General features: G+C 42.9%; 2 protein-coding genes across 9 annotated transcripts in view; one reads left to right on the forward strand and one right to left on the reverse strand.

Annotated features, from left to right (window-relative positions):
- limch1a (LIM and calponin homology domains 1a) overlaps positions 1-22315 on the forward strand; it is an 86987-nt gene extending 64672 nt beyond the window's left edge. For 2 of the 8 annotated variants that reach the window (XM_063192964.1, XM_063192969.1), the window contains 18 exons: positions 207-245; positions 2319-2421; positions 3942-4099; positions 4590-5178; positions 5563-5986; positions 6317-6438; positions 6968-7082; positions 7474-7530; positions 8360-8385; positions 8684-8797; positions 10465-10557; positions 14950-15158; positions 17041-17144; positions 17878-17995; positions 18392-18478; positions 18946-19054; positions 19164-19266; positions 19646-22315. In XM_063192964.1, the coding sequence (XP_063049034.1) occupies positions 207-245; positions 2319-2421; positions 3942-4099; positions 4590-5178; positions 5563-5986; positions 6317-6438; positions 6968-7082; positions 7474-7530; positions 8360-8385; positions 8684-8797; positions 10465-10557; positions 14950-15158; positions 17041-17144; positions 17878-17995; positions 18392-18478; positions 18946-19054; positions 19164-19266; positions 19646-19671 (2596 nt within the window). In that variant the 3' untranslated portion in view covers positions 19672-22315. The remainder of the gene's footprint in view (positions 1-206; positions 246-2318; positions 2422-3941; positions 4100-4589; positions 5179-5562; positions 5987-6316; positions 6439-6967; positions 7083-7473; positions 7531-8359; positions 8386-8683; positions 8798-10464; positions 10558-14949; positions 15159-17040; positions 17145-17877; positions 17996-18391; positions 18479-18945; positions 19055-19163; positions 19267-19645) is intronic. The other 6 variants (XM_063192971.1, XM_063192970.1, XM_063192966.1 and 3 more) reach the window with 6 other exon arrangements.
- A 428-nt stretch (positions 22316-22743) lies between these two features.
- On the reverse strand, positions 22744-24404 carry LOC134443026 (paired mesoderm homeobox protein 2B-like). Its single transcript, XM_063192972.1, has 3 exons — positions 24167-24404; positions 23350-23537; positions 22744-23154 (listed from the first exon to the last, which is right to left on the reverse strand). Exons 1-3 carry the CDS (start codon positions 24402-24404, stop codon positions 22744-22746), a joined length of 837 nt encoding a protein of 278 aa, XP_063049042.1.
- Positions 24405-24762: the final 358 nt, after the last annotated feature.

Consider the following 24762-nt stretch of genomic DNA (forward strand, 5'->3'; position numbering starts at 1 on the left):
AGTATTCAGTAAAGTGTTTACAAATCAGTATGTCTAAAAATTATCTGTTTTTTTTATCTCTAACACTCAAACACCCCTCTGTTTCTGTCTTCCTTTTTTTCTTTTTTCTGTTAATCCTTTTATTGCTGTGGTTGTTGTTGTCGTTGTTGCTGTTGTTGTTGTTGTTGTTGTTGTTGATTTCCTTTCCGTATTTTTGATGTTTGTAGATTCAGCCCCAGAGCTGCTAGTGCAGCTGATGAGCAAGAGTAAGTGTTCCCTTCCTTCCAATCACTTCCCTTTTCCCGTTTGCTCCACTTGAGTTTGTTTTGTTGTGCTGGACTGAACCACCTGCATGTCTTACTGTAACACAATAGAGCACACCGTTCCATTCCACACTGTCACAATAGAGCACACCGTTCCATTCCACACTGTCACAATAGAACACACCGTTCCATTCCACACTGTCACAATAGAACACACCGTTCCATTCCACACTGTCACAATAGAACACACCGTTCCATTCCACACTGTCACTGTCCTCTGTCTCCACTTCTCCTGTCTATTTACACTTCCTTTGATGCTCCTCATGCAACAGTGTGTGGTGACACTGCCTGTGTATTAGGCTGCTGCATGATTCTAGAAGTGTCATGAACCTCATGTCACGCACGTGCGCGAGCACACGCGCACACGCACACGCGTACAAACACACGCACACACACACACACACACACACACACACACACACACACACACACACACACACACACACACACACACACACACACACACACACACACACACACACACACACACACACACACACACACAGACTATATTGTCTGGCATTTGCTGTGGCGAATCTCTGCTTGCTGTGTGTGCGCTCTCAAAGAATAAAAGTATATTTCCATACACCCTCATGGAGCAGGGGAGCCGCTCCTCCTCATAAAGGCTTTAGTAGAGTTGCCTGGCGTACGCGTATCCCAGCAGACTCTGCACTAGTGCAGTGTTTCTCAACTGGTGGGTCGCGACCCAAAAGTGGGTCGTGGAGGGGTCATGGGTGGGTCGCGGAGCATTGGTGTAAAAAAAAAGTAATTCTAAAAAAAAAAAAAATCTAACTTTTCCTGCAACAATTTACATCTTTTATTTTGATAGGCTAGTGAACTCCGTGTCATCTGTCGTCATAGATACAATCTGAATGTTTATGCGAGATCAGTCATTCGAGTCTTGGTTACATTTTGAGAAATGCATTGAATTGACTTGAAGGCTAAAAAAATTGGGTCGAGACCGAATGAGAGTGGAAAATGGTGGGTTCCAAGACTGTTCCAGTTGAGAACCACTGCTCTAGTGTGTACACAGATAGAAGGGGCCCCATCTTAATTCTTCAGCTCCATGGGCACAGGGACGGGATGGCCAGTGTTTCTGGCTTCCCATCTCTCTGTTGTTATTCGCCCCTTCCCTGGTTTGCATTACAGCACTTGTGTGGCCGGCTGTTTGTCTTGGGCCCATGGTCGACTCGGCTCATCCACAATCGTCCTACTGGATTCCGATGACCAGGCCAGTGTTGACATTGGACTTGTCTGGGCCGTGCTCAGACTGAGGCTTCTAAAAAAACTGTGGAGCGATGGTCAGGCCAAATGCTGCCCCAAGTAGAAGGCGAGCCTGCCGTCCTAATCTCATATGACCTGTCGTGTTTTCGTGAAATGCTAATTACTCAAAGCCTGGTCCACGGAGAATGGCTGTCCGCTCAGCGTCCACAGAAGAAACACAGCCAGCACTCCAGTGAGAGTGAAAAGGCGTTGTGTAGCGTTTTGATTCTGGCTGTGAAAGTACACCTCTGTCCAAGCCTTTTTGCCTCTGCTGTAGACAATCCCATTACCGCATGCCGGAGTTCCCCATTTCGAAATACACATGTTTGGTTTTTGCATGCCTTCATTTGTGTGTCTTTTAAGCCGGAATGTGTGTAAACACGTCTAACACTAACACCAGTTTTGTTCATTCACAGCTTAACTCTTGCTTGTACCGCACATACTGTACGTATATGTTAATATAAGGTAGCCTGTGTTCACTTGTCTTTCCGTCTAATCCTGTGAAATATGCTGGACACTTCTATTTACCCAAGCAGGCCTACTGTTCTGTACATTCACTCTGGGCCGGGGTTTCCAGCAATAACCAGACTATCAGCTGTTCTTTTGAGCCATCAACCTTCACTGTGCCCGCAGTGTTTCTTTCTTTACTGTTGTGGGTTCCAGTTTTTTTTTGTTTTTGTTTTGTTTTTCTTCCTCCTCGGGAGCGGCCTCCTTCCTGTGAACACTTCCTGTTTCCTGTTTTGGTGTTTGTAGGAGCATGAGCATGTTTGACATGCGCTGTGAGGAGGGGTCGCGCCACGAACACCTGCACAACCAGTACAACCAGCTGCGGCACGACGAGGACGAGTGGCAGGACGTGAGTGGGGAGGGGAGGGGACGGGGACGGAGACGGGGTGGGGGAAATAGGGGGGTCACCGAGGTCCTCTCAGAGAGCCTACAGCTTTTTTTTTGGTCTTTTATGACTTTATTTATGATAGGATAGTGAGAGAGTGAAACGAATGGGTAGAGAGAGATGGGGAAAGATTGGCAAAGGACTTGGGCCAGAATCGAACCCGGGTCGCCGGGTCGCCGGGTCGCCGGCGTAGCAGTGCCCTAGCGTTAGGTCACAGTAGGACCACAGCTGTGGCCTTAGCTGATCCCCATCCTCACTACCATCTGAAACACTGCAGTTTTAAGTCATATACAGTATATTACCAAGCTCAAGATGTTTTTCTCAGAAGCATGCTGTTCCTTATTGGGATTATGTACATGATGTCTTTATTTAGAGGGGGTTATTAAGGGGGATTATTAATTCCCAGCTCTGAGTGGAGCATTATGGGTGTATTGTTTGGACTCAACCTAATGAGGAGAGACGGAGTTACAGGAAGACGTTTTAAGGGTATTTTGTTCCACATGATGACCTCCAGCCATATCCTCATAGTTGAAATATGAACCATTAAAGGGACACTGTGTGAGATATTTAGTTATTTATTTCCAGAATTCATGCTCCCCATTCACTAATGTTACCTTTTTCATGAATATTTACCACCACCATCAAATTCTAAGTATTCATTATGACTGGAAAAATTGCACTTTTCATACATGAAAAGAGGGATCTTCTCCATGGTACGCCATTTTGAATTTCCAAAAATAGCCATTTTTAGCTGCAAATATGACTGTACTCGGATCTTACCAAATTTGGCAATAGGCAGCCCAGTTTCAATGAGCAGTATAGTTGCAGTACTTTTTTTGAACATTTCCTGCACAGTGTACCTTTAAGCTCACTGGTGCAAATGCCTTATGAGGGCATGTTTTGAATTGTGAGATATACAGTATAAGCTTAGTATGTACTGTACCAGAGTTGTATAAAGTAGAAGTAAAAGTACTCTTACAGGTGTAATTACAACACTTGTAGTATGATATTACAAAGGTGAAACCATGTAAACTCATGCCACTAGTGTTGTCACTACATTTGTAAGAGTACTTCTACTTGTGTAGAGTAAACTGGTCCACTTCGGAAAGACTAGGCCAGGGATGACTGGAGCACTCAGATACTTTTTAGTATTTTATTGTGGTGCAAACATAATGTCTGACGTTTCGACGCCATGTGCGTCGAACTCTGAAGAAGACGCACACGGCGTCGAAACGTCAGTCATTACACCACAATAAAATACTAAAAAGTATCTGAGTGCTCCAGTCATCCCTGGCCTAGTCTTTCTGAAGTGGACCAGTTTACTCTACATTGTCTACCGTCCTGGACTGGAGGCACCAAGAAGGTTAGAGCGCAAGTGACTTCCCTTTCACGAGTTGTACTTCTACTTCTACTTTATACAAGTTTGCTATGTACGTACTCTGACCTGTAATATACGTCACCTAAACGGCCTGTGGACTTCACAGGACTTGGCTCGCTGGAAGAACCGGAGGCGAAGTGCATCCCAAGACCTCATCAAGAAGGAGAACGAGAGGAAGATGATGGAGAAGATGATGCTGGACGAGCAGGCGGCCTCGCTTCGGAGGAAGAGCATTAAGACCTACAAGGAGATCGTGGAGGAGAAGTGAGACTAGTGTTGTGTGCATTTACCACAGCATTTCCTTGAAAACTTGAAAACAAGGGGTGAAAGCAGTTTTCGTTTCTTAGCGATGCTATCCCCCCAAACAAACAATAAACATGTGCACTACAGATATCGCTGCATGAATATCTCAATATCTCTTCATAAGAGGAGACTTGTCTCAAATGGCATAGTGTGGTTGTAGTGTATGTGTGTACTTAAATAGGCAGACCTTACTTTTTTCAAATGTGGGTTTTTGGGTAGCATGATTAAACCTATTCTCTTACCGGTACTGTGCACCAGCTGTAAATTTTATACCGGTGCTACGCACCTGTGTGCACTGGTCTACTTTCACCCCTGCTTTTCACTCACACTTTTCACTCATCTGTCACTGTTTGCCATCCTTCTCTGAATACTGGATGTGGCCATCATCATCCACCTGTGCCTCAGCTGTCTTCTCTCCTCTGTTCTCTCCCCTGCTCTTCCCTTCCTCCAGGGAGCGTCGAGAGCACGAGCTGCACGAGGCCTACACCCAGGCCCGCACCTCGGAGGAGAAGGCCTCCGTGCTGCAGCGCTACGCCCTGCGCTTCACCATCAGCGACGCCATCTTGGAACGCCTGCAGATCCCACAGCCTGGAGAGAAGGTAGTCCCTCTCCCATCCGACGCTGCTGCTGCTGCTGCTGCTACCACCAACACCACCACCGCTACCGCTCCCGCCACTAGCACCACCCCAGCTAAGACTGTTGTTCCCCCGCCCGCCCCGCTGTCGCCTCCAGCCGCTTCTCAGCCTAAACAGCAGCCGCAATCGCAGCCGCAGCGGTACCCCTCGTCTCCCGCCAAATACGTTCCCCCACGTGTAGAGCCCACCCTCAGAGACACCCCTAAATCCCCAGTTAGCTCCCAGCCACAGACGCGGACCACGAGTCCCACCTCGCAGCCGCCGAGCCTGGCCCAGACGCGGCCCATGTCCCCGGAGCAGTCGCCCACGCGCGCCCTGCCTGCTTTGTCCAAGCCTGTGCCTCTGTTCACGCCTAAGCCTTACAGCCAGCCCAAGCATAACCTGAGTGGACACAAGTCTGTCAAGGTAATAGCACCCCTGTGTAGTTTAATGGCAACCCTGTGTTTGACGGCTACCTCTAATATTTTTGCACAAAATGTTTCTCTATCTTTGTTGTTTCTCTATCAATGATTCAATGTGTGTGTGTGTGTGCGTGTGTGTGTGCGTGTGTGTGTGTGTGTGTGTGTGTGTGTGTGTGTGTGTGTGTGTGTGTGTGTGTGTGTGTGTGTGTGTGTGTGTGTGTGTGTGTGTGTGTGTGCGTGTGTGTGTGTGCGTGTGCGTGTGTTTGTGTGTGTGTGCGTGTGTGTGTGTTTGCGTGCGTGCGCGTGTGTTTGTTTGTTTGTTTGTTTGTGTATATGTGTATGAATTTGTGTGTTGCTGTGTATGCATCTGTGGGTTGTATCCCTCCAGACTGATGGCTTGATACGTTTCAACGGAGAAACCAACGCAGAAGACAAAAAGATCACAAAGATAAGTTCTCCCCCGCTGCCTCCCGCAACCACAACCACAACCACAACCACAACTTCTCCTTTGCCTAATCAGGAGCCGGCAAAGCCCATGCAAGATGTGGCCAAGCCTCCTCCTCCTGTTTCTCCCCCAGCATGCCCCAAACCCCCTCAGGAGCCTCCACCACAGCCCCAGCCCCAGCCCCAGCCCCAGCCCCAGCCCCAGCCCCAGCCCCAGCCTCAGCCTCAGCCTCAGCCACAGCCCATCTCCCCACAGAGGGAAATAAACAAAACTGTAACAGAGGTGGAGCCGCTGGCTCTGTCGTCTCCAGAAGCAAGCCAAGGAGCTGAGGATGCTTCTGCTGACCTCACTGAGTCTCCATTCATAGGTGAGTACCATGCAGGAGGATGATGTCCCCTCCTGACTCAAGTGGCTGCTTCTAGATTGTTCTGCTCGGCCACTTACTGCCTCGGCGCAACACAGCTCTGTGCTGGATCGCCATCTAGTGGCATTTTTTAGAACAGCATTGTTTTTGTTTTGTTTTGCCATGTTGTTTTTGAGCAGCTCTTCGAATGTGTCTCTGTGGAATTATTTAGTATGCATGGATGCAGTTTGGCACTCCCTGTTGACAATAACCCCTTAGTGTTTTATTATATGTACAGGGAAATAAAAACAGCTCTTTTTATTAGTGCCTAAGTGTTTGATGGTGCCATTGCAGTAACAGAACCCAAGGACCTTGCTGCTGGGGGGAAGCGAAATTGTGTTATCAAGACGACCATTGTGACCGAGCTGACGCACACGCAGATAATAGATGAGCCGGATGCAACCACTAGAACATGGGTGGGTCAAAGCCTTCAACTGATATTTATTAAAGGGACACTGTGCAGGAAATGTCCAAAAAGGTACTGCAACTATGCTGCTCATTGAAACTGGGCTGCCTATCGCCAAATTTCATCTTTACATGAAAGTTTACTAAGTAATTAACACATTTTTTTCTAGTATGGTCCAAGCACAGTCATTTTTGCAGCTAAAAATGGCTATTTTTGGAAATTCAAAATGGCGGACCATGGAGAAGATCCCCCTTTTCATGTATGAAAAATGCAATTTTTCCAGTCATAATGAATACTTAGAATTTGATGGTGGTGGTAAGTATTCATGAAAAAAGTAACATTAGTGAATGGGCAGGATGAATTCTGGAAATAAACAACTAAAAATCTCACACAGTGTCCCTTTAATGTGGTTGTATTTTTATTCTTAATTTATGTATACCCATTTTAATGTCATAGAGACTGTACATCTGTATCTGTACACTGTCAGATGGCATAATAAATGTAAATGGACTTACTGAATGTTTTTTATGATTCTCCAGATGAATAGCTCAGCCAGTTCAGGCCAGACACCTGATGATCAGTCAGTATCGTCCTCAGACTACAGCAGAACTGAATCAGCCCAGACTGTAACGTCCTCGTCCTCCACTATTACAGGTACTGAAACTACAATGGTACACAATAAATAAAAAAATATGTGTTGTCCCTATGAATGCATAACAACTAGTTCAATGTGTCAGTGATTATTCAGCGATACAGAGACAAGCCATTCAAACACCCCATGAATTAGATGAATGGGTTTTTGGTTTTAGTTTTGAGAATTTGTTTTTAATTTTCCTATTTCCTTTAATTTAAGGTAGTTTTGATAGATTTTCGTTTCCTCTGTCAAGCTCTTGTTCATAGATCTTTTACTTTCTTTCTTCCTTCCTTCCTTCCTTCCTTCCTTTCGCTCTTTCTCTGTTTGTCCCTCTATCACTCTTCCCCTGTTGGTGTGTTGGGGGATCATTTTCCTGGGGCTGTACTGTGTGTTGTTATCGTTGTTGTGTAGACTCTTCACAAACTTCTGATAGCTCTAGGTTACGCTGGGAGTTCTTCGCTGCGCCAGGTAAAACTGCAATGTCATTGGCCCAAATAGAAAAAAACAAAATCCTTCTATTCCCCACCTCGACTTGCTGCTTTTGTATGGGGTGGCCAAATCATTGTCAATTATTCGGCATATTTGTCTTTTGGCGGTCTTGCTTCTACACAGTAAATGTTGCAGTGTTAATTCAACACTTAAAAGTTCATTTAAGTCCAAATGATGTCAAATCAACTCTTTAAGTGTTAAATGAACACTGCAGAATTTACTGTGTATTCTCCTCGTTTCTGTCGACTTCGCTGAGATCTGCTGCCTACAAAAACCTGCTGAGGCCCTATAGTTTCCCCGTTTATACTTCTCATTGTCTGTACTTTGCAAGACATTTTGACCTCAACAGGCTTTTGCAGCCATATATACAACTGTGAAGTAGTGGAATGGATTTGTTGACGCTTTCATGCAGACTCTTCATCTTGAACGCATCCTCTGTTGCATTTGTGTAGTCGTCTCGTGTATATAGCTTAGCAATAGATTGTGATGTCGATAAGTCTACAGTATACGTGTAGGATAAGTTTATTAAGTTCCTTATTTAATTGAAATATGTCTTTGTCTTGCGCACATACACACACACGACCCAAAACAATTCCTCGATCACCCTCCCTCTCTCTTTCAGTCTGTGTGTGTGTATATGTGTATATTGTATGCCTGTCTGTCTGTCTGTCTTATATCACAGTCTCATTGTGTAGTGCTAAGATGCTGGATTTCCAAAGCTGTGTATGCAAAATATGTATGTACCTTAATGACACGTCAAAGCCACGCTTGATTTCCAACAATACTAATACATTTTTTCACTTTTCAGAAGGACTTGATGCCACCAGCATGTGCGTAAGTACTCTTAGTACCCTATACAATTCTGATCACCGTAGTAAAACTGTCTCCATCTCTGTTCCCTTTAACCTACAGTGTGTCTGAACCTTCACTGCAGTTCTTTGTGAAATCCTTACCCGTCTACTTCCTATGTAGTTCAAGTACCGTTGTTGCAAACGACCTGTCCTATCAATTTCCTTTCCTCTTTTTCCTGTGTGTGTGTGCGTGTGCGTGTGTGTGTGTGCATTTCTGTATGTTTTTTTCCTCCTTTTGTATTTCTATGTATGGGGATGTGCCTGTGTGGTGTGTATGTCAGATTGAGACCCCTATTTTGAATCTGGCTAAAAGAGTTGACCATTGGACTTGGGATCCCAATGAGGAACGCAAACGTCAAGAAAGATGGCAACAAGAGCAGGAGCGCCTGCTACAGGTATATCAGAACGCTTGAGGCATGGCAGCACAGGGGTGTGTTTCTCGAAAGTGTGGTTGTTAGCCAGTTAGCCACTTATGTAGTTGCCAATGGCAAGTTGCATTGCAAACAACAAAAAAGCTAACGTGGTTAGCAACTATGGTTTCGAGAAATCCACCCCAGTGCAGGTATACAAACACCTGCTTCATACGAATGGCCGTTTCTTTGGCTCATATCAGGACAGTCTTATTCCAGACAGTGTAGCTCCTTTGTCTTCTGTATTAAGTTGCTCGTTTCTTTGATTACTTAGACAATGCTTGAAAGAACTTCAGTGCCCAAATATTCATCTTTGCTCTCTGTCATACTGCTTTGTCAAAAGACAGATGGCAGAGTTTATATATTTGGATGTAGGAAAAGGTTGGGACTGCACTCTGCATGTGTGGTCCAAAGATACTATAAACTATAAAACATACAATGTTCCCATCTCCCTGGTTCTCCATCAGATTTTTCCATACCCAGGATCCCCCCTGACGTACATGCCTAATAGAGTGTCAGTGGGATTGAAATGTTGTATGGTTTACTAGAATTACCGTATATTACCAAATAAACGCCCTTGGGCAAATAACCGCCCATGTCCTAATAGCCGCCCAGGGTCTGACCCCATTTTGTGAATTAACCGCCTCTTCCGAATAACCGCCTATGTCCAAATAGCCGCCCACCGGCTGTTATTTGGATAATTTGAAAAAAACTTGGTACCATAATTTTATTTGCTGCTTTATTTAAAAAGTGTATTTATTTTTAGTATTGCTATTCTATTTGACAATTGTTGCACTACTGCCATGTTGAGGCCTTGTTGATCTCCTGTCTTTTGATAGCCTACCTCATGTTGATTTCTTGTTTATTGATACAATATTGATATGTTTACAATAGCTTTTACATTTAATTTTTTTTGTACAAAAAATACTGGACAGTAACCATTGTAACCAAATAATGGCCTGGTGCAGGCTGGTGCAAAAATAAATAAGAGCCTTGTGCAAATAACCGCCTGCTTCTTTTAAACGCCCGGTCTCCAAATCGATTTTGTGAAATAAACGCCCGGGCTACTATTTGGTAATATACGGGTAAGTAAAGTTTATAGTTTGGGAAGTGCATTGTGCAGACCAACCTTTTCCTACTGTCTCCTACTATTGTCTAGCACCTGCAGAAGTTACCTTGGCTGTGCGCGCCCGCCCGCCCGCCCTACAACAAGAGCTGATATATCTGCTTGCAAAGTCATAGCTATGAATATGGGGCATATAGGCATGGGAACCAGTGGTTTGGCAGTGTCAAAGCTGGCCAGCATGTGATCACAATGCATTATGCAGGCTGGCCATCTGGTGATTTATGTTGGGTCAAATTGTGCTCATGGGGTATGTTTGTGAGTCCACCTTCTCCTGATTTCCTGGCTGTACTTCTGTGCCCGTCTCTGTCACTAGCTTATCCCCATGTTCTTCCAAGTGTCCTTAGTCCTTAGGCAGACCCATATAGTGTACATGTCCATTCACTCTTACTCTCTTATGCACAAACTTTCTGTCTGTCTGTCTCTCTCTCTGTCTCTCTCTCTCTCTCTCTCTCTCTCTCTCTCTCACCACATCTGTTTACTCATCGTAAGCCCATGCCTGATGACGTGCTTCTCTCTTCCGTGACAGGAGAAGTACAGGCGTGAGCAGGAGAAGCTGAAGATGGAGTGGGAGAGGGCGCAGAAGGAGGTGGAGGAGGAGGAGAGGCGGCACCATGAGGAGGTCAGTAGTAGGGGTGTAAATCACAGCCTTCATGACGATACCATACGGTATCGATTTCTGAAATCAGGGATTCGATTTTTTTTCGATACTTGAGAATTCCCCACGATACAATGCGATTTGGTTCGATTCGATTTTTTCCAATTACTTTTCCACTACTATTGTGTTATGGAGCTAGGGCATTGCACAGGGGCCAGCGATTCGATTCTTTTCGATTCTTAAGAATGCCCCACGATGCAATGCGATTCGATTATATCGCCAGCCGATACTTCCGATACATCGATACGATACATTTCGATTTTATTTACACACCTAGTCAGTAGACCTAAATAGACCTAGCCTGATAAACCAGACTAAATGTGGATGTCTAATTTAGTCTGGCCTCGATGCATAATACATCCGAAGATTGTTGATGAGAACAGCCTTCCCTCAAAACCCTGCCTGCTTTGATTCAAAACACATCTTTGCGTTGTAATTGGTTTGCCAGATTCATGGCATTCTGGTTCATTGAATCATTATGCGAGGCCAGACCCGTAGACAAAACATGTTGCCGTCCAGCGGGTGGCGCTGGTTCACCAGGCTAAAATAGACCCCCTAATAATCTAATAGCTGCAAGAGTATGTGCACTGATTGGGTCCGTGTTATTAGAACAGTGAGTAGCAATAATGTGTCGTGTTCTTCGGCCTAATACACTGTGGAGGATCTGATTCATTGCCTTATTATCAAAACATTCAGTGCAAGGCAATGCAGCGTTTCTTTTTTTTGCAGAGTGTGTTTGCATTGTTTTCAAGTATTGTATGTGTAATTTATCTATATAAGGGGCTAGTAAGAGTGAATATGTGGTAGACGCTTCACAAGGGTGCAGCAATAGCATGACCTGCTGGTCCTAAGCCTTACGCAGATTCCGCAGATTGAAACTCAGCTACCCAGTTGTCTCTGTCCCTAAACATTATATTACATTGCTATTTGCTGACACTTTTTTTATTCAAAGTGACTTACAGTTATTTTCCAGGGTATTGGTTACAGTCCCTGGAGCAATGTGGGGTTAGTTGCCTTGCTCAAGGGCACTTCAGCCATTATAGTCCGGGAGCCGTGGGGTTGAACCCAGATTTCTTTGATAAAGTTTTTTTTTTTGCTTTATCTGATAGATTTTAGGCAAGTCTTCAAGATTTCAGACGATGCCCGGTGATATCACTTGAGCATTTTCAGATTTTGAGCCTTTATTGTCCCATAAATGCAAATTATGACAAAAAAACTAAAGACACCTAATATTACTGTGAATAATGTTACAAAATGTACCAAATTGCTTATATTACCTGAAAAACATTCCCATTGGACTGCCTTAACACTGCCCTTATTGAAACAAACCCAATATGGGGTAATAATTAACCCTTTCATAACAGCAATCCCACAAATAAGACGAGACACTGTAGGTGAATAGGGTATTTTTTTAACTTGCAGATATCAATATGAAACTTTATCAGATGATTATTCGTATGAATTGGAGAAAAAATGTATTACAAGTTTTCTATATTTTATGTTTAAATATGCTAATTAGGCTATTATCTAATTAAATATGCACTAATTTGCATTATATTTTGATGCAATGAATCTGACCACCTGAAAATGCCAGCTTCAAAATTCCTTTTTTAGTTTGTTAATATCCTACATACAAGAATATTTACTGTGGTTAATTGTGGTTATCTCCTTTTGTTATCCAGGTACAGAGAAAATACTGCTAATAACCTTAAAAAATGCGATTTCGGCCTATTTTTATGCATTTAGTTATATAAATCGGGTCATGAATGACAAATCAACAAATGCCTCAGTAAAAACATTCACAACATTGCTTAGAATAAGACTGTTAAGTATGGAACGGATTGTGCATTATGAGATCCTGCATAACATCACATCATGACAACATACATGACAACATCGCCGGTAGGTAGCCTACCACAAATGGCCAACATAAAAGAAAAAAAAAAAGAACAACAGAGTGTGGGGGGAACTGGTGAGCAGTCGTTGGATGTTCCAAAAGATGAGTAAAGAAATTACATACATCCAGTGTATCCAGACTGGTATTGAATGATCACTTAAATCCATAAAGCCCTCAAATAAGATCTGTACATGCATTTAAATTTACACAGAAAGACCTATATACACTGCAACGTACAGTACCGCACGCTCAGAGAGAGAGAGAGAGAGAGAGAGAGAGAGAGAGAGAGAGAGAGAGAGAGAGAGAGAGAGAGAGGTCTAAACATAGGAAAACAGCTATACATTATATATACGGTTGAGTAAAAAATTAAGTCAATCCAGTGTATCCTGACTGGTATTAAATGATCACTTAAAAGTCCATGAAGCCATCAAATAAGACATGTACATGCATTTAAATTTGCACAGAAAGACCCGTCTACACCTATACAACATACAGAGTCCTTAACACCTAAAACACCTATAGCCTACATTATACCACACACACACTCACACACACACACACACACACACACACACACACACACACACACACACACACACACACACACACACACCAGTAAAGCTCACACAACATTGTTCGGCAGCATCCCAGCCGAAAACATGCACAGAAAATGGTGCAAGCAGACTGTTTACAGCACAGCTACATTTCTTAGAATTGCAGGGGCTTTTGCTCTTGCAACCACATCTGATCATCTGTAAAATGTAGTCTGGTGCACTTTGACCTTTTCTGGAACACTTATTGGTATCAGTGCTTTGTTGCATGGGTCTTTCTTCCATCCAAATGCTTCAGGAGATAGTTCAGGTGGAGTGTGAACCAATGTCCTCCACAATATTGCTTGAAAATGAGCCCTTATCACATTCTCAAGTAATGCCTCTGTTGTTGGTGGAAGAGCAGCCAGGTTAGGTGGAGATAAAATGACCTTTCCCATTCTTTTTTTCCCCATACCACCAACCTTGTATGTGACATGCGGATACTGTCTGGAATGCCATAAACATGGCCGACACAAAGTTAGTGGCCTCACTGGAAAGTTGTTGGAATGGTGCCAGCACATTACCAATTGATGTCAAGTGATATCCAGCTTTTAGGGTCTTGATAACAGAGCCTTTACCAATACCAAAATAGGATGCCACAGTGTCACACCTTGATATGGCATGGGCTGGTAAAAGGTCAATTACAATGTCATTTTGTGATTTACATTTTTAATTTTATCTCTTTCCATGTTAATACGACCACCACTGAAATTATGTACTTTGTAGGCAAACAAATAATCAGCCAAAAATTATGTAATTATTACTTACAATTTTTATTTTGTGTTACAACAGCACAGGAAGAGTAAATAGCAATGTATGAAATGGTGAAATTCTGATGAATTAATACCGGTAATCCTTTCTGGGTATGTCTAAGCTGACACCATCAATATTCGCCTAAATGTTACATATTTCTGCTTGACAAACAGCTAGTTATGCAATTGTCTAAAATTTATTTGGTACAAGGACACTTTCTCCACTTTGATGTGGCAGGCCTACCACCCAGAATGCTCTATGGTTAATCATAGTGCAGTTATGAAGCTGTCAAAAGCTTGTGGGCTATGGCTGCAGCGAAATCAACATGAAAGGGTTAATATCTGAAATTGGCACATCACCCACTCTTATCCTGATGGGTAAGTGTTGGACAACTACAAACAGCAAAAACCAAACAACACCCACTATGAGATATAAAGCCACGTTTGGCGAAATGTTGGCCTTTTTGTCTCCGACTTGGAAAATCAGGCTTTTTGGGTGAATGCCCCGCCCCCAAACATGCATGACCCCACCCCCACTGATGTCCATACCTCACCACCTGTTCTTATACACATCCCACCATGTAAACAAACACAAAATAAGTATGGTATAGGGTATTTGGTCAGCATAACATGAATTGGGAGCCAAAGACTGTTGTAATCTATGGCTGCAGCACATCAAGCATAAAAGGCTCAATATCGGAAAATGCTCAAGGGATATCACCGGGCATCGTCTGGAATCTTAATAGGTACACCTTAGGCAACCACAAACTGCAAAGAAAAAAACTTTATCAGACGAAACTGGGTTCGGCTGATATTTGGCTTTTGGCTGCCGGACTATTAATGAGGGTATAGGGAGAGGCAAGGGTCGGATTCAAACCTTGAAGTCTGTGATCTTAAGACCACCTCCCTAACTGCCCTATACATACTGTCCATTTATGTTTGTGATTATCCTTAAATGATGATGTCAATTCTATGTCAGGAAGTGTTGACCTCTTCTCTCATTTTTTAATCTGCACACTCTTCAACCTATCATACATGTCCTTCAAGTTTAAGAACATTTCTGAATGTAATGTAATACATTTCTGGTATGGTTGGTCTTCTTTCCCCCTTTATTTAGGAGAAACGTATCCTTGAGGAGACGATGTCCCCACTTACGTCTCGTTCAGCCAGTGGTGCACTGGCAAGTCCCGTGTCCTCCCCGCCACCTCAGAAGGACAACATTGTGCTGCTACTGTCTGACCTGGAGCCACAGCAGGGTGCCCAGGAGAGCCATACGGACAGCGCAGGACACACAGGCACACACAATGGAGTGTCACACGCAGACAGGTCTGTAGGCTACACAGTGCCATGCAAACTGTCATGCACAGGCCCACCCTGCTATGTTCTCTTTATCTCAGTCCGCTGTCTATAAAAAAAGATGGACAATGACGCTTGAGCCACATTCATCTTACTTGTGGGCAGAGGTGTCAAAAGTAAAAGTAAAAGTACTTTTGTGGTGTAATTACAACACTAGCACATGGAATTGCATAGCTGTTACACCATTTACACCATTGGAGGAAGGAGGTGTTTCTTTTTTTAACTTTTACTTTTACTTTTGACACCTCTGCTTTTGACACCTCTGCTGGTGGGGCGGCCGGTCTGTAAAGGTAAAAAAGATTGAAAAAACAATATCAACAGCATTGGCCCTTGAGGACTGTCCACCCACCGGGAAAATGCCCTGTATGCCAGATTACCAGGCCAGCCCTGTCAGTGCATGAACAACACATGTAAACATTCCATTAGTCAGCAGACCCACACCATAGTGACTAGTCACATGCTTCAATATCAAGATAGTGTGGCCTATTTCAATGTAGGACTTAATGTCACATCCTTTCATGAACATCTTTGAAAAGAAATGTATAACAATGACATTGTTGACACACTATTAACCAAATAAATGAGCTCAGACGATTTTAATAAAATGCTGCTTATAATGTTAAAGTGGAAGGCGGTGATTTTTAGTCATTTTACCTTGAACTGTCAGGGGATTCTGAAAATAGTACATGAAATAGCGTATCACGGAAAAACAGACAAGTTCCCTATCTCTTGACAAGGCCTGGGGCCTATTACTACAAAGCTGGTTCAGGAGTTTCTTAAATATGAGGACGCAGGCTCTTCTATTAGGTGATTTACCTCTTCACTTAAAGGGGTATGCCACTATTTTGGGGCTTAATACAGTTAAAATCGTTGGCTGGGGTTTATAAAGGTGGTAAAGTGTCTTATTTTTCATGTAAGCCGTTGTCTTGATTTAAGACAAGTTAAAAGAGGGACCATGTCGCTAAGCTAGTGAAAGTCAATGGATCCGTGTAGCATGCATACGCCTTTAACCTGGTTTACTCCTGAACCAGCTTTGTAGTAATTGGCCACTGAAGTATTGTTTTCAGAATTTCAGCACTCTCTTGGTTGGCTTAACGACACAGGTTCACGGGTATGGGTAGCTGCCCAGTATGATCTCGAACGAATTGCGTCTCATTTATCACGCAAACCAAAACTGAAATTGCGTCGCATTTACGACGCATTCTCTTTACACACATGCGCAGTGGTCATGCAGGTCTCCGTGACAGGTTAGGTTTAGGGAAAGTTTTGGTCAGGGCACAAATTTAAAACTCAGAAACGTGGCCTTACTGACAGGTTAGGTTTAGGGATGGTTTTGGGAAGGGCACAGTTGTAAAACTATGAAACATTGCATTACTGACAGGTTAGGTTTAGGGATGGTTTTGGGAAGGGCACAGCTAGACCAATCAGAAGCTTCCTATGTGCTCTAGACAGCAGGGAATGCGTCGGAATATGTACGCAATCTTGGATGTTGGTTTGCGTGAGAAATGAGACGCAATTTTTCGAGATCAGGCTCAGCTGCCCAGTCACTGTATATGTGAATGTCTTTGCTGGCGTTAGGGAAGACACTGAAGGCTGGGCAGGAAGTTGAAATGGGAGTTTGGAATTTTGGTTTTCAACTTCGGTAGTTCTGATAATTCATAAACAACTTCCAAATCGCAGAATAAAAACAAACGGCCACTTTGAACACAACTGATACTTATCAATATAGCACAATTGGTCACGCACATGTTTTAAATTGACAGTTGGACAATCTTTAATATCCTTCATTGGCAAAAGTAAGTGCAGTTACAGGAATGTTGTCTTTATTTGTCACAATCTGTATGTTTTACAGCCCAGCTCAGACCCAAATGAAGGCACCAGCACAGCAGAATGGCAATGCTCCCTCTCCTTTGGAGCACAGCGAGTCTGCAACACCACAGCTTCACTTCATACAGGGTGAGAACCAGCCACACTCAGGTGCTGTTTCCACGTAGCAGGATATTTTTTTAGCAGGGTATTTTTTTCTCCTGTTTAGGTGTAAGCGCAACATGTGGATAAAAATAAATTCTCCATTGTAATGCGTGTCAGCCCCCTAAATAGGATATTTTTTTCTCCTGCTTTTTATACCTGGATTTTAAATATCTGCTACGTGGAAACGGAGGGTCAAAACCAATGCAAAACCAATGCAACCAGGAGAAAAAAATATCCACATATAAAAATATCCAGCTACGTGGAAACAGCACCTCATTCACATACTCTAGTCTGTGCCTAATCCTAGAGCTATGGCTCTCTGACAGCCTGCCAGCCGGGTGGGCAGGCACTATCTCTGTCTCTCTCTCTCTCTCTCTCTCCCTCTCCCTCTCTAGCTCTCTCTCTCTCTCTACCTCTCTCTCTCTCTCTCTCTCTCTGCCTCTCTAGCTCTCTCTCTCTCTCCCTCTCTACCTCCCTCTCCCTCTCTATCTCTCTCTCTCTCTCTCTCTCTCTCTCTCTCTCTCTCTCTCTCTCTCTCTCTCTCTCTCTCTCTCTCTCTCATTCACACACACGACCCCCCCCCTCTCTCTCTCTCATTCACACACAACAACCTCTTTCAAACATGCAACATTTCACTCACTCATTCACATGAACACAGCCAGTGTGAACTGTTTTTTTTTTATTTTTATTTTTTTACATATTGTCTTTCCTACACCAGATGGTTCCTGGAAAATCTCCCCATCGGAGAGAAAGCTAAAGAGTGATGAGTGGAAGAAGACTAATTCTCTGGACCGCAACGTCAGTCCAACACAAAACCACACCGCCGGAATGAGGAGGTAATTGTGCATTTGTGTGAAGAGCATGATGAGCTTTATGAGAGTGGGTGGTGGTGGGGTGGGGGGTCTCTATGCTTGTAGTTTTGGGCAACGTGTGTTGATAAACAATCTAACAACTAACAACATAATCACAATACATTAATACATAAAACATGTTCATTTACTTGTTCTGTGTATCTTAAAAACCCAACAAATGTTTTCTTAACTCTGGCTGTAGTGTAACACCATACACATGTACTAACTGCAACGTTTATGGAGAACCTAGTTCACGTGCCGATGTGTGCTTGCTCAGAAGGACTTTTGTCTGCCAAGTATGTGATCCCAAGCAGGTGTGTACTGTGCAATGCTGCATCCCTGGGCTGCCCCTTGACTGTTGCGCTGGCCTGTTGTCTCTAGGTCAGGGTCCTATGAGAATGTCTTAGGGACACATTCATGCACACCGTCCCCAACATCACCTGATACGCAGCCTCCATCCCCAAGCAGGTATTGCCTCAGCCTACTCCCCAACACACACACACACACACACACGCGCGCACACACACACACACACACACACACACACACACACACACACACACACACACACACACACACACACACACACGCACGCACACACACACACACATACAAGGCCTATTAGGTATTGTACACATGGATCCTGAATAACAGGGGTTTCCTTATCCGCTGAATCTGTACATATGTTAATACATTCATGTTGTCTGGGTAGCCAGCACTGTCCTGTCTGCAAAGCATTTTGGGTTATCTGTGATGCCACCGACCTGCATGATGACACCTCAGAGAGCTGCAGCTCATGATCAGACACAATCCACACTGCTAACAGATCATACAATAGGTTTATTACTTTCACAATGTTTTCCAGCCGAATTGATCAAAGGACATCCATCTTTTTTGTTGTTTTTGTTTGTCTTTGCTATTGCCATTGTCTGCAGGTCAGTGAGTGGGAAGAAGCTGTGCTCAAGCTGCGCCCAGCCACTGGGGAAGGGAGCAGCCATGATCATAGAAACCCTGGGCCTTTATTTTCATATACAGTGCTTCAAGGTATGCTCAACAGCATCCAATCATTTGTACAAGAAATATAACAAGTTTTTTTGCGTGTGTGAATACCTCTTTGTGTGTAACCCTTTGGATTTGTGACTGTATTTTGTAGTGTGGAGTGTGTAAGGGGCTTCTTGGAGATACCAGTACTGGCACAGATGTCAGGATTCGCAATGGCCTGCTCAACTGCCAAGAGTGCTACATCAAATCCCGTGGTGAGTGTTGAAACTATGGTAAAACCATCAGAATGTGTGAAATACAGTAGAGAATATTAACCCATTTTAGCCTCAGCCCTTTTTGGGAAAAGGTGCCCACTCCCTATGAAAACCTAACTATCTAGTTAGCTAGTGTCTGAAGCACATAAAAACGTGAAATACGTTGGATTTAAAAGCTAGAACCTGCATTTTGCACTGGAATGTGTTTATGCAGCTCTAACATACATACCCACATTTTCAATAAAACAGCTCGAATCTCAAGAACCTTAATGCAGCATATATGTCGCTCCAGGACACCATGGGTTAATGAGATGTGTGCTTTTTCAATCGCCAATTTTTTGTAAATTCTAACAAAAAGTGTTCATTTTGACTTCCTCAGCTGCCGGTCAGCCAACCATGCTGTGAGCAGCAGTGAATCTTTATGAAACGTAGAAGAATACCAACAACCAGACACCCTGACAATCTCCACAGAGGCGACCTGTCATGGAGTGGAAAAATTTTAACACGATATCTCAGATTAACAAACTGTCGAGGGTTGGAAGCTGCCCATATACTACACCTCACTGTCAAAGTGATGCTTCTTTACATCACCTGCACTCATTTTTCAAAAACTGGATAACATCTCTTTATTTTTATACTTGTAAAAAAAAATATCTTTCCCTCCTATTATTTGTTGTGCTCAACCCTCATAACGCAATAATCTGTGCATTGAATTAGGTCAGAAAGGTAACCAGTCATTTAGCTCTCAATACTCTGGATGTGGAAAATAGTTTTTTTAAAAGGATATGGGATTCTTTGATATGAAAGCTACATTCCCAACAGTTGTAGTTCAGACACAGAGAAATGGGAGTCCTGCTATGTGTCTGAAGTTGTCGCACTGGCAGTACCTATTTGCAGAACATATGTACCTTCTAATCTACAGCTGGGTGTCCTGGAGGATCTTTCTGGCACCCTTTAAGGTACAAATATCTGAAGAAAAGGTTTTGCACCTGGACGTGACGTGTACATATTGTACCCCACAGAACATTGTACCTTCCACGGTACATTATATTCATAAAAAGGAGGTATATAATTGCTCTGCACGAAGGTACTGTAGTATCCCACTACAATTTCCCTGTGTACTGAAATGGCCTATGATCAGATAGATATTTTGCACCTTTAATATGAATATTTCTGGAGCAATGTTTTATCTAAAGCATGGGGGCAAACCAGTCTGTCTGAAGCACACCTTGCAGTTTTTAGAAACTTTCTGTCTGTATAACGAATCTTGTCGGGACTTCTGTAGTATTTCTATGCTTTTTAAAGAAGAAAATTTCCGGTCTGTGCAGTTTAACATGTATAATGCCTTAATCATTCACAACGTTGCCGAGCTTCTGAGGTCGGTGGCTGCAAAGAGCTGTCTTGCATGATCTAACATGGTTTGAGCACAGTCAAACTTCCTGGACTGGCGTGGTTTTATTTAGATATTGTGTAAAATTTGTTGTTTTACTTTTGTTAATGTAATGTTATTTCTTCCGTTTCACCTATAGAAAATGGAGCATATTTGACCAACAAAGTCTTTAAGGCGTTCCAAAAAGAGTTTATCCGGCAAAAAGCATGTAACGCTATGTATCCATTATTTTGCGCCATAGTTGGTTGAACAGAATGTGCACGCAGACTTTCCCACTCCATTGTATTATTATTATATTTTTTATTAATTAAACGGTTATGAAGTATTAGTCGTTGAAATAATGTAACCTATTTAACTTAATACAAAAACAGAACTATTGTGAACCATGTAGGCCTATCCTTATTTGAGTTTAGGAATACTGTTTCGTTCTATTGGCTCCCTGTGTAACTTATGTTCCCTTCCTTCACTCTTGCCAGGTGATTTTACATCAAAATACGTGCCTTATGAACGCAGGTGGTTGCACAGTATAGGAGATGTTTGATTCCATAGATATAACTGAAAAGCCCAAAGATAATCTCAGTAATATTACTATAGTACAACGGGATGGTATGGATGCCTAATTGAAATCTGAATGTCAACTATCGCCTATTAGGGGAATATTCCAAACCAAACCAAGCAAGCCCTTGGAGATAAACCCTTCTTCTCTTTTACCTGATTTTGTCTGTTAAGTGGTTTTCTAGAATGACATATGCATAGCACAATAAAATTCTGCAGATTCATGTCTTTTCTGAAAATGTTAGCCTATTTGAGGACATTCACTGACAGAATCCCATGTCTACATTCTCCTGCGTGCTCTGTGAATATTTTTGTGAAACTTGAAGCACATCCTTATTAAAGTGTCTCCACACACAGAGATTTTTTTCTTTTCAATTATATTTACTTTGTTTCTAGTTAAGTTTTCAGATGATACTCGACTTACTTGTCATCCTCAAAGCAATGAAAACCCTCCGTTGCACCCCTGCAAAGCTTTGTCATAGTTGAATAGCGTTGCTACCATTACTTTCCCCCTTGATATGAATTACTGTTTCTGTTTTGCTTTAATATGCGTTTAGATAAGGCAATAAAATGGACGTGGAGTGCAAAATCCAGTAACATGTTTTAAGCTCTGTATTTATTGTATTCAATTAAAATAAAATAAAAACTGAAGCTACGTAGAGGAAAGGAGCTGCTATGCAATGGCTTTTATAGCAAGTGAATGTTTGTACAATAAAACGCTGTAAATTAACCGTTTTCCCAATTGTGTGGCTTTGATGTTTGCGTGACGTGTGTGTGATCTGTCCATGGTACTGAACCGTTGTTTACAATTCGAAAGGAAACCAACGGTTCTCGGCTTTGATAGACTGCGAAATGTCACAAAGTATAACCTCACTGGAATTGTGGCCCATCATCTATATCATACTATATTTGATTATGAGGTAAGGGCACTAAAAATACATGTATTAACAGCCTAATTCTGATTTGATATGCACACTTTTCTGCCTTAGCCTATATCTAAAACATAATCTAAAACAACCTACAACTGATTACACATTGGATTTTAACACAAATTCATACGCTACACCACCATATAAATAATGCATAAATTAAACTCACAAATAAATATTTTTTTCTTCAAAATAGGTAGTGGCAAGACAATCAGTAACTCCCCCTCCATTATCACTAAAATATAACTGAGTGCCAACTTTCCGATTAAATTAACTACATGTGTAGGACTTATTTCGGCCCTTTGCGTAAACATGGATACAATTCAAGTTCACCAACTTAAAAACACAATTGCGCACGAAGCGCAAGAGAGACGGGATCATGCGCAATGTCACATGGAGAATACCGTGTCCCTCCCAAGAAAAGTATTGGTACGTCCATCCTCAGCGCATACATGGACAGCTATTGTATAGCCGAATGGGTAGGCTACATTCAAAAGCAACCTAAATGTTTATCCACCATGTTCATAAGTTCCTTTCCCTGCGCAATAAATTAACCACGGGTGTCGATGTTTTTCCAAATGTGATATCCATTTCTTTTTTACATTAAAACATGCTTGTTTTTATGAGTCCTGCTTTATTAGCGTTTTGTCTTTGTATGGAAGACAGGACGTTGGCGAATGGTCCTCCCAGAGAATCGGGCAAGTTTGTAATGGCGCTTGTAGGCGAAGTCCACCCAGGACTTGACGTCGCGGGTCCAATAGTCCCAACTGGTGAAGTCTTGATAGACTCAATTGAGTGCCCGTTCCCCGTTATTCCAGAGGCAGGGCTGAGTCCATCGCAGGAAGAGGTGGGGTTCGAATTTGGTCCTGGCCCTCCCGTACTATCTGGGTCGGCAACTTTAGGTTCCTTGTCTTCCTCCCGTGAATCTGCCTTCTTCCCCGGGGATCCATTGGCCGACCCAGCGGCAGCGCGTTCTTGCTTACGAAATTTTGCACGCCTATTTTGGAACCACACCTAAAGCATGAAGTGTTATAAAAAAAACATAATCATCATCATCATCACCACCACCGACAACAGAAATAGGCCTAATAATTATAACAGCAACAATAATAGTAATAATAATAATAATAAAAATAATAATAATGGCCATAATGATGAATGAAAAATTAATAGGCAAATGGCAAATTACTAATGATGGTGTAGGCCTACCTGAACTCGAGCTTCAGTCAGGTCAATTTTGAGAGCAAGCTCCTCGCGTGTATAAATGTCTGGGTAGTGGGTCTCCGCGAAGACTCTATCTAACTCCTTCAATTGCGCGCTGGTAAACGTTGTTCTTATGCGCCTCTGTTTCCTCCTCTCATTCAGTCCACCGTGGTCCGTGAACAATTTGTATGGGACTGGAAAGAAAACAGACAAAGTTAAGTAGGCTAGATTAAAGAAGTGAGTTGCAAAGACAAAGAAAGTCTGACATTCATTCTTAAAGCAATAGACTACATTGGTCTACATAACCACAGTTTTAAAAGGGCCCTACAGCAAGCAGTAAAATACTTTTTTAAAAAGCAAAAAAAATATCCTGAATAGCCTATGGTTTGTGAGGCTATAAAGTCAGTTGTTGTAAGTTCCTTATCCGAAATGGCAAGCCAGCAGTGCTCCGTTGGAGGGTAGAAAAGTATCTCCCTGTCTTAAAGTTGTCTGCCAGAAAAGCAGGTCACTGCGACTTTAGTAGCCTACAGTTCCGTAATCAGCTTTAGACCTCGTTTATTAAGTTATTTCCCGAGCCCGAAGTAAATAAATTATGCCAATCATTTTGGCAGTTTGGGTAATTTTGTTGGGTGTTGAGGGTGTGACAGGGATAGTGTAACCACATAACACAATTACAGATCGCCTGCAATCGCTTCTAACGCGATAACTTGCATTTATGTAAGCAAATTTGTTTTCGGTAAACACTAAACACATCCCTGTTTTCAAATACAATAAAGCTCCCGCAGTACAGTAGCCAATAAGACTTTTCAACAGAGTTCCATACCTGCAGAGTATGCGCTGCTCTGGTGGTCTCGTAGAGGGCCCAAGCTGCAGGTGCCGGGTGCCAGTGGGGGACAGCCGGTTGTTGCCCCGAAAGTAGTCCGTATTGGGTTGTATTGAAATCCACCGGTTTGGCTGCAGGAGCTGAAGTCGGCATACGCTGATGCTAAACTGGAAGTGTCCATTCCAGGCATACAGGGTTCGTAAGCAGAGTTCAAGTAAGAATATTCCATTTTATACATTGGAAGTCAGGCGGTGAGGCGGCAACGCTACGTTTCAAAACTGGATGAAATGAATTACCCGGTAACAAAGTTGTTTTTAAACAACCTCTGTTGTGTAATAACGTAACAACCGAAAGTCAACGGATGATGTGGTAAATGTGCCGTCTCTCCTTAACTGTGCTGAAGTACGATAGTTGAATCCAGTTTTATCAAAGGCCCCTTGTGCGCAACACCTTGCCATGCAGTCTCCAGAGCACAACAGTGAACGCGCAGAGGACGGGGGGTAATGGTCTCACCGTTCGAGATTTTTACATGACAATAACTCATCAGGGCGCTGGGGCCCGTGCAGTTGTGAGAGGGACCCGCGTCGCATGCCCAG

Source organism: Engraulis encrasicolus, unplaced genomic scaffold, assembly GCF_034702125.1.
Source record: "Engraulis encrasicolus isolate BLACKSEA-1 unplaced genomic scaffold, IST_EnEncr_1.0 scaffold_27_np1212, whole genome shotgun sequence".
In the NCBI taxonomy this organism is placed as follows: Eukaryota; Metazoa; Chordata; class Actinopteri; order Clupeiformes; family Engraulidae; genus Engraulis; species Engraulis encrasicolus.

Coding starts and splice junctions, on each gene's coding strand:
- LOC134443026 (XM_063192972.1), bottom strand. CDS start 24,404: ATGTATAAAATGGAATATTCTTACTTGAACTCTGCTTACGAACCCTGT. Junction 23,538..24,166: donor GAGCAGCGCATACTCTGCAG/GTATGGAACTCT, acceptor TTTTCTTTCCAG/TCCCATACAAATTGTTCACG. Junction 23,155..23,349: donor TGACTGAAGCTCGAGTTCAG/GTAGGCCTACAC, acceptor TTCATGCTTTAG/GTGTGGTTCCAAAATAGGCG.